Consider the following 10,589-nt stretch of genomic DNA (forward strand, 5'->3'; position numbering starts at 1 on the left):
CAATTTTCTGTATCAATCCCCCAATCCTCACAGAATGCTTCAATGGATGATCGGTATCCACCTCAACACAGGTTCTGGCAAACCTTTCCCTTAACACAAATTCAGTAATGTTATCGATTTTAATCGGAGTCCCCAGTTTTCCAGCCACCTTGTATAACAATTCCTTGTCAAAATAATCTAATGGCAGCTCTGGCAATCTTTCCCAAACAACTGTTTTATCAATTGATGCTATAGATGGCTTAAAATTAGTAGTCCATCTTCTCATAGGTAAATGTCTTCCATTGATAAACCACGGACCTTCAAGTAACGCATGTTTAAAATCTTCAGTTTTTTCGAATTTGAACATAAAAAAATCACATCCCATATCCAAAATCTGCATTTTTCCAACCAATTTCCACATCTCCCTTGTCTTAGCAGATATATACTTGTATCCAACAGTTTTCCCTACAACCTTCCCTATAAGACAATACTTCCATGGTTCAATGATTCTCTTTTTGGTCTGTAAATCAATTTCAATATATGTTCAATCGGTATTTCCCCTTCAATGTTCAAATTATCCAGATTTGATTCTAAATCTTCAATACCCCACTCTTGAAAACTATTACTCTATCTTTCTGTTGAATTAATAAAAGCATCTTTGTATGAAATTTAGTCTTTCACAGGATTCCCCTTCATATTCCCTTCCATACCTTCATTTCTCATATGGTCTTGAATCTCCTCCATTTGGACACCATATTGAACATGACTTGTGTTTAAGTTAAGATTATACCCTCCTGGTTCGACAGCTCCTTCAATTAAAGATTTTTCCATGTTATCCATGATTAAAAATCACAGATCTGAATCTTGAATTTTGAAACTCGGTACCCGATTTGTAAGCGATTCAATCGCCCGATTCACGCTCACGATATTCTATCTGCATGGTTGATTAAATGCAGCATGCTTTGCATGAGTCACAAAATAACAAGAAGATATAGTACAAAGTATCATGATCTATCTTTCCTCACCTTTTTCCAGACCTTGTCAATTTGCACATTGTTTGGCTTCATTTCTTTTTAGTTTTATGGATTATATATCTAGCAATTAGTCCTGCACCTAACATTGTCTTTATCCCAATTAGTTTAAACCCTCTTTCATGTTTTTGATCTTTGGATATTTGCAACGGCCAAACAAGCATTTTTAAAGAACAAGCAGATCTTTTCTTACCTCCAGGTTTCGTGGATAATTTTCGTGTTTCAATTCAAGTAATTTCTTATATTGTATTCACTAATTACTTCATAGTCGTATAACTGTACCAGTGTTGTGATATCTACTATTTATGTTTACAAATAAGCTTGGCCGTGTTTTTGTGTATGATTTTGAGACAGCTGTGGCAGTTTACAGAAACCAAATTAGCTCATTTCCTATATTTTTGACGGGCAAAGCTTCATCTGTCGAGGGCAAGATCTACTTTCCACGGTTAATGAGGTTGACAGCCGTGCCTCTTCTTTTGTCAGAGACCAGGTATATTCTTGGTCACGTTTCTCTTTTTGTACTATTATACAAAATCAAGTTTCACTCTAATCTCAAATTTCTTTCATCTGGTGACCTGCTGCAGTCAAATAATCATTGAACTTGCTATAAGTCTACCTGAGAAGAGGGATCTTCCTTTTCTTTTTCTTATTTATAGAAAAATGAGACAGGAAGCTCAGTTGAGCTGCCTACTCATGGTTACAACTGGGTACTCATCTGGGCTATGTCTAGCACCAGAGTGTCCCCTCAAAATAGGATTATAGCTATTAGAGTTATCCTTATGAATATGGTTTGTAGGAGACTGTAAAGCATCCAAAAGAGACTGGAGACTAGTCTTTCCAGTTAAAGTTTTGCAGTAAAGTAGAGTGACTAGATAATCTAGCTAAGTTAGCAACAGTAGTGTTTTGTTGCGGAGCTATTTTGATAAGTCTGCCTAAGACAAATTCAATTGCTTCATTGTTCCTATCATCACCTTGAGTATATCCTCCCTGAAATCTTTTCTGAATTTCTAGTTTGTATCCTGTTTGAATGGCTTGTAATACATCTTCTTCCTCTGTTGCAAAGTTGATGTTTGTCTGCCGCATGTCCTTGCCCAGGTCAGTTCTAAATGAGATCCTCTACTTTCTCTTCCTGCTCTACTGAGTCCAATTGTAGTGTCTTTGATGTTCCTTGCTCCCATGCATTGGCATGTGGAAGACATTGCCATAAACGCAAAGTTAGTATACGATGGTACATTACTATTATCTATGTTATGGTTTACATCCAGTATTTATATGCTAATAGTGATTCCAAATTTTTTCTTTAGGATAGTTGCTCAGACTGCTAATTCTTGGGCTCTGATCATTGGTCTTTTCCTGATGGTAGAGGTTGTTTAGAATATGTCCAGGTTATGATTCACTATAGAGAAATTGCATAGATGTTGCATGATTTTCAGAGCATTAGCAGCCGCAGTAGGAGTAATATTCCTAAAAACCCAATCACATATGGCTTTCCAGATGAACCAACATATGGTAGTATAGGTAGCATTCCAACTTGCAGTGCTATTGTTATGATGAAACCAACTGTTCAACCAGTCATGAAAAGATCTGTGTGCAGTAAAAAGATGATGATGATCTCCAAACAGTTTAGCCTAAACCTCAGAGGCAGCTGGATAAGCCAAGAGAACATGAGTAATGTCTTCAGCACCTGAATGCAAAAAGTGCATATGGGATCAATGTAGCTCAAGATGCTAGATGACTTGGTATTGGTTGGAAGGATGCCATACTTCTTCCATGGGGCTATGCGATGATCATTGGCATACTTGTCATTAATTTGCTTGTCATATAGAGCTTTGACAGTAAATTTGCTAGTAGTAGGAAGATTCCACCTTACAATGTCTTCAACATTAGAGTAATGGAGGGTTTGGGTAATGAGGTGTTGAATATCTTGGGAAAACCAGAGAGCTAGGATGTCAGTGTCCCATTATCCTTGGTTATTGAAGAGTTGATTTACTGTTTTGAGGATGGAAGGGCAGTGAGGGGTTTTTCGAATAATGTCAGGATAGTTGGCAATCCATCTATCCTCCCAGATGTGAACTTTAGTACCATTCCCAATCCTCCAGATGTAGTATTTTTGAATTTCTGAAACGCCTTCCGGAATTCCTTTCCATATCCAAGAATCAATGCTTTTTGGCGTTGTATCCACTCTGATAACTTCTTGTTATGGGTAATGAGAAGCCTTCATAGTACTGCTTCAGAGAGAGTCTGGTTCTTCAATTAATCTCCGGGCAATTTTGGAAATCATGGCCAAGTTGAAATATTCCATATTCTTAAATCCCAATCCCCTTGAATCCTTTGGTTGTTAACAACATCCTAGGCAAAGTAGAATAATACTTTAGAATTATATTGTTCTTTATTCTAGAAGAAGTCCCTTTGTATCATAGTAACTTTTCCAGCAGTTGATAAGTTAGTTTTCCAGCCAGCAAATCTGTGTTTCAATTTTTCTACACAAGGCTTGAAAGCTTGAATCTTACTTCTGTTGGTGAAGAGAGGGGAGCCCAAGTATGTATCAGTGTTGTTGATTCTTTGGATATGCATGGCCTCACTTATGCTGTCAGCAATGTCTAGTGCAGTATTTTTGTTAAAAAAAATTCCTGATTTAGCAAAATTGATTAACTGTCCAGATGGACCTTCCTTAAGTAGACAATTTGGTGAGTGAATCCTTGATAGCATTGGGATCCTTTGTATTTATTTTTTTTACTTTTTGCTTCAAGTTACTAAAGTTTTTATTGTTGTTTTTCTTTTGACATTTTTGATACTATTGTCTCTGTTTTGTAGCATCCGGGATTGATAAAGAAATAAAGATTTTAGAGCTAATATTCAATCACGAATTCAAGATTTTCTTTTTTTAAGCATTTTAGTTTAATAGGTGTTCAATGGGTGTGACTCTGAATTCAGAGTACTAGCTGCAATAATATAGGAAAGTAGGATGGGTAGGAATCGTAAGATCTTTTCATGGCACCTCGGGTTTTTACACTAACACATGAATTAGTGGATCGAGCCGACCCAACTAGTTCGTCGACCATCTGGAACGGAAGGTTCACCAATCAATTTTGTCATTGGTAATTTGGTATCTTAATGTATTTCCTCCCCTTCAAATTTTTGGTACTAATTTGTGTTACTCTCCCGTTTCAGGAAAAGTGATATTTTCATTTGATTTTTTTATTTTTTTTGCCTAAAAATAGGTCAAACTGAAAAAGTGAAAGTATCACTTTTCCTGAAACGGAGGTAGTATTATTTTTGTGTCACTTCTAAATTGCATATTGATGTAGATGGCTAGACTCTCCATTGAGTTCTTCATCTGATTATAGATAAATTTGGTCACATCTTTTCTTAAAGAGCTCATAATCGTCAAGAAAGCTCATTTTCAGTTACTGGTAGTAAAGGTACATTTCAATAAAAATTAAGCACATTGCGAAATTTGCAAAAGCAACTTATATTCGTTGTACGTATGTGGCTCCAATTATACACGATTGTTGCATTCTTCGCTTTTTGCAATCCTCATGCAGTCAAGAAATGATTTCCCGTCGAGTTTCCTTAAAAACATTTCCTTGAGAAGATCCTCAAACACACCTCTTTTGAATAAAGCAGGTGTCTCTGGTGTGATCAAGCTCGATATCGGGCCTATTTCCGACTCTAGTTTAGGATCATGGAATGTTGCGACTGACAGCCTCACCTTTGTTGAGTTTATTACTGCCCGGTGATCCACGCTCCGATAAATTCCATTAGACATTATCTGTAAACGAAAAACATTAAGCAATGTTGTCAAAACCAGTATACCAGTAAGCCATATATATGTGGTTGCCTAAATACCTCCAAAACGTCTCCAACATTCACTATGAACGCATTAGGCAGAGGTTTGACTGAAATCCACCTCTCTTCTTTTCTAATTTGTAATCCTTCACTTCATTGAGTTGAAGGAGGATAGTCAGTCAGACCACCAAAATCCGAATGTGACGTAAGACCGGTTACAAGCTCCGGTCGAGGACAAGGAGGATAATAATTCATCCTCATTTGCTGGAACCCATCTTCAAAAAACTCTGTGATACCCTTCGTCTCAACCAATTTTAGAGCTTTTTCCATCATCTCTAAGAGAACCATGGATAGTTTATTCAACTCTGATGAATAAGATTCCAACGTCTCCCTGCATAAAACCGGGTTAATCAGAGATTTACAATACAGGTAACCAATTTAGCATATATATATATTCCATCTACCATTTTAGCATGTTTGGATTTACAATACAGGTAACCAATTCACAAACCCATGTCGGTCGGACGGCCTTGGAGTATGAACTTCCGGTAAAAATACTAACCTGAGAGGCAGAGGGAGTTCTGGAAACAAATGAGGCTTCCTTAAACGGAGTGGAAGAGTGACAATGTAAAACACGTCTGCCCAATCAAGTTTTTGGTCCTCCGATACAACAAAATGCTGTCCAAATCCTTCAAAGTCTCCTTCTTTCTGTCCATATTTAAGTTTCTCATTCGCCGGAAGGTTGAAAAAACCTTCAATTTCTGATTTTACATTATCCACCAATGAATCGTTAACTCCATGGTTTACCACCTGATATATATAAATCAGATTAGCACTATATAGTCTACTATTACACACAATCAATATTGACATACCTGAAAGAAACCCCATTCTTTGCAAACAGAATGAAGCTTATCCAACTCTAATTTTCCGATTACAGGCTCTGGAGACAGTAAATTTTGCAAATTCATGACCGGAACTGTCTCATGAGCTACCACAGATGCACCGGTAGTCAACGGGTTCTTGTCGGTGCATATGTATCGGGATGGAATTTCTGCAAGCGTCTGTTTAGCCAATTCCTGAACACTTGGTACTGACAAACCATTTCCAAGCTTTACGAGTGTTGGTGTCTCCATGATTTCATCAAATTTTGATGAACCTCTCAATCTTACCAGAAAGAAAAATTCAAGATATATCTATTTCACTACCTAATCAATGACTGGTGTTTCTTTTGAAATGTTGTGCCCGTGCATTATTTTAGTTTTTATCACAAATGATTTTTTCTCAGTCAATGATTTACCCGTACCCGGTTTGACCATGTGATGTCTATAGAGCCACCCATTGCCCATGGAGTACGCGGCCGTCTGCCTAAATTTAGCAAGTCATGACACCTGGGCATGAAATTCCGCGTGGAAAATTTGTTGTTTGGTCCTAGGCCCATATAATTATTTATAATATGGTCCAATCGGATTTTATCCTTATCATAAGGTCCAAAGTTTTTTAAATCAAAAAAATGACTACTATAACCTACAACTAAACACGTGTGAAACAACATATTTCTCAGTATTCCATATATGTACTGCTGATCTATAATCTAAAAAACAAATGCATGTTAAAAACAAGTAATAAGTCAATGAAAAACAAAATCAAACACTTTTATTTCAGTATTCCATATACATATACTTGTGGATCAAAAAAATTTTTTTTATAAAACTATAAAGAATAACAAAACCAAAGCAGTATGTTTCAGTATTCTATATATGTACTGCTGATTCATAATCTAAAAATCAACTGCATGTCAAAAACAAGTAATGAATCTATAAAATTACAGTACTGAAACACTTTTATTTCAGCATTCCGTATACGTACTTCTGGATTATACAAAAAAATGATAAAACTATTTATAAAAACAAACAAACTAGCAATAGACTTGTATCCCACACTCTCATTTCTCCTTTAATTTCCCATACAAACACCACCTGCAAAAAAAGGTTCAATATTTATTAGGCTATAACATTCGGAAATCGATTTCAGAGAATCCAAAACCAAATCAAAGCAGTATTTTTCAGTATGTCATATATGTACTATTGCATTCATAATCTAAAAATCAACTGCATGTCAAAGAAAAGTCATGAATCTATGAAAAAGCAGAACTGAAACACTTTTGTTTCAGTATTCCATATATGTACTTCCGAATTAAAAAGGAGAAGAAGAAGATAAAACTATAAAAATAGCAAAATCAAAGCAATAATTTTCAGTATACCATATACGTACTGCTGATTCATAACTTAAAAATAAATTTTCTGTCAAAAATAAGTAATGAATCTGTGAAAAACAGAATTGCACACTTTTATTTCAGTATTCCATATATGTACTTTTGGATCAAACAAAAATAGTAATAAAACTATAAAATAAATAAAAAAATCAAATCAATATTCTTCGACATGCCATATATGTACTTCATTATTTTTCAGTATGCAATATGTGTACTTCTGAAACTCTTGTATTTCAGTATTCCATATACGTACTTCTGGATAAAACAAAAAAAAAGGCAACAAAACCGTAAAAATTAACAAAATTTTCACTATGCCATCTATGTACTGTTGTATTTTTCAGTATGCCATATATGTACTTCTGAAAAGTGAGAAAATCAAAAGCAATATTTTCCAGTATGACGTATATGTACTTCTGAAAAAAGCTTTTATCTCAGTATTCCATATATATACTCCTGGATTAAACAACAAAAGTGATAAAATTCTATAAAAAACAATAACAAACCAAAGCAGTAATGAATGTATATATGAAAAATCAGAATCTGAACACTTTTATTTCAGTATTTCATATATATACTTCTGGATCAGACAAAAAAAAGTGATAATACTATAAAAAACTAACAAAATCAAAGCAGTATTTTTCAGTATGACATATATGTACTGCTGATTCATAATCTAAAAACAGTTGTATGTCAAAAACAACTAACGAATCTATGCAAAAACAGAATTGAAACACTTTTATTTATATATTTTGTATATGTAATTCTGAATCAAATAAAAAAACTTTGTAAAGCTAGGTTTTTGTCAGTACTGCAGATATGTACTGTCGATTCATACACAAAAACAAACTCAAACAAATCTAAAACCAACAAGATGAAACTGATATAATCAAATCTACTGAAGAAATGAACAAAAGACGTGATTATTCATCTAGATCTGAAATATTTTCATAAAAATAAAATAAACAATCAAGCATTCATAAAACGATTAGATATTAAAAATCCTAAAAGAACAATCAAGCATCCATTATACGAAGATGAAAACGTCACGAACTCGATCAGATCTTCATGTTTCAGTTGAGAAACAAAAAGAAAATGGAGAGAAGATTACGTACGCATAATAAGAGAGAAAATTACCTGGAAACCACGAAAGATCTTCGTAAGCAATCTTCATAAAAAAATGAATTGGAGAAAAGATTTCGTAAGAGGCAGTAGCAGAGAAGATGAGAGGGAGAGAGAAAAACGGATCTGAGCATGGAAAGAAAAATGAAAAAACCTAGATTATATTTGTGTTATAGTAGAAGGCTATTTCGGGAAATCTAAATATCTACTTAATAGGTTCCGCACGTGTAAAGGACCTGGGCTTAAAAAAATTGGGTCCATTTTTATGTTTTCTTTTAATTATGGACCTCCGGTTAATGGACTTTAGTGGGTGGACCTGCCACTAATTAGTATCACTATATTAATACCTATAGGTAATTCCTACGTTCCCCGTAAGTCGGGATTGAAAAGTTTATATAAGAGATTTCCGAGTCGCGATTTAATTTCGTTTAGGTTTACTTTTACGTGAGGCTGCCTCTTTATTTAAGTCTATAAATATATAGAGCGAATCAACACTTCAATTGGTGCCTGCTTTTTTTGTTTTGCAGAGTTAGGTTTTTTTCTTAGTGAATACAAGAATACAAGTGATGGAGAATAGCGATAATATTGATGAGCAAAAGAGTGCTGTTCATAAGAAAAAGATGAAGATTATTGATATTGATGAGCACGAGAGTGCTCTTGATAAGAAAAAGAAAAAGATGAAGATTATTGATATTGATGAGCACGAGAGTGCTCTTGATAAGAAAAAGAAAAAGATGAAGATTATTGATATTGATGAGCAAGAGTGGGAGACTGATGATGAGGAGGAAAAGGAGGAGGAAGAGTGGGTGAGTGATGATGATGAGAAAGAGGAGGAGAATCATGCTGATGAGGAAGATGAAGTGGAAGAGATTGAGATGGAGATGGAGACGGAGAAGAAAATTGAAGTTGATGAGCAACAACAGCCTTTGGTTTCTTCGTTTCTTGAAGTTGTTGCTGGGCAGACGGTCAAGACTGCTGTAGATTATTTACAAGCAACAAACTGGAAGGTTGAAGACGCAGTTAGGTTATATTATAGTCAAGACGTGCGTGGTGGTCTTTGGGGTTCTAGTCAAAGTGATAACTCCTATCAAGATGAAGATGATAATGAGGATAGTGGTGGTGGTGCTTGGCAGAATACTTTCCATGTGGCAAAACAAGTTGCTGAAACACAAGACCGGTGGTTGATTGTAAATGTGCAGTCTAAAAAAGAATTCAGCTCTCATGAGCTTGACCTGCATACATGGGGAAACGAAGCTGTCGCCCAGACTATCGGCGCTAATTTCATCTTTTGGCAAGTTTATGATGATGTTACTGAAGGTCAGAAGTTGTGCACCTATTATAAGTTGACATCTTTTCCTGCAATCCTTGTTTTGGACCCAATCACAGGGCAAAACGTGAAATCATGGACCGGAATGGTTGAAGCTGTGCAGTTGTTGGAGGATTTAGCACCTTTCATGGATGCAGGTCCTAAACATCATTACGCTCAACTGTATCCTAAACGTCCATCCGAAACCTCCCAGACTAGTGAAAAACAAGAAGCCACAGTACCTGTAGCTCCAGCTTCTATTGACATAGATGAATTGATGATTGACGAACCAGTAACCTCCTCAAGCAAGAAGGTTACATATCCTGATCTCCCTGAAGAGCCAATGGTGGAGAAAGCACTTCTCTGCAGAGTTGGAGTTCGCCTTCCTGATGGACGTAGACTTCAGCGGAATTTCCTTCGAACAGATCCGCTTCAGTTGTTATGGTCTTTCTGTAGCTCCCAGCTTGACGAAGCAGAGTCTCGGCCTTTCCAGCTGACTCAAGCCATCCCAGGTGCATCAAAGATTCTTGACTTCGAAAGCAAGCAAACGTTCGAGGAGTCGGGATTAGCAAACTCAATGATCTATTTTGCTTGGGATTGAATTTGAAAAAAAGAAATTTATTTTGGTTTTATATGATTTAGTCGTCTGCTATATGTCCTAGTCCTACAGTCAAGTTTGTGGGAAGAAAGAACGCATATATATGTATCAGGGGTTAGTCCTCGAGTGATTTCCGGGGAGTTGAGTGTATTTTAAATCTCAGGAATTTTGAGAGAGTTTGAGAGAGTGTAGGGAGTTTGAGAGAGTTTGGTGCTTTTGAGTTCAGTGAGTTTGGCGGAGTGTAGGGAGTTTGAGAGAGTTTATTAGAGGGAGTTTGGGGGAGTTTGAGAGATTTCACTCCTAACTCATTCTCTTTTAGGAAATAATAAACCCTCATTTGCAAATAACATTGATCTTTAATCAAAAGAAAAAAAATAAATGAAAATGATCATATCTCTGTATCAATAGTATGTTATTTTGTGCAACGAGATAATTTATTTCCCCTTCAATTTAACGGTCTCCATACAATTCTAACTCCCTTTTTCTGAAATT

The 10,589-nt window shown here is 35.8% G+C and overlaps 1 protein-coding gene and 1 pseudogene across 1 annotated transcript; one reads left to right on the forward strand and one right to left on the reverse strand.

Annotated features, from left to right (window-relative positions):
• Nucleotides 1-4,428: 4,428 nt before the first annotated feature.
• LOC113287041 lies at nucleotides 4,429-5,935 on the reverse strand (annotated as a pseudogene).
• Nucleotides 5,936-8,759: 2,824 nt separating this feature from the next.
• LOC113290557 (plant UBX domain-containing protein 7-like) lies at nucleotides 8,760-10,100 on the forward strand. Its single transcript, XM_026540148.1, has 2 exons — nucleotides 8,760-8,901; nucleotides 9,022-10,100. The coding sequence occupies exons 1-2, from the start codon at nucleotides 8,760-8,762 to the stop codon at nucleotides 10,098-10,100; spliced, it is 1,221 nt and encodes a 406-aa protein (XP_026395933.1).
• Nucleotides 10,101-10,589: the final 489 nt, after the last annotated feature.

The sequence above is a fragment of the Papaver somniferum genome, chromosome 6 (genome assembly GCF_003573695.1).
Source record: "Papaver somniferum cultivar HN1 chromosome 6, ASM357369v1, whole genome shotgun sequence".
Classification (NCBI taxonomy): domain Eukaryota; kingdom Viridiplantae; phylum Streptophyta; class Magnoliopsida; order Ranunculales; family Papaveraceae; genus Papaver; species Papaver somniferum.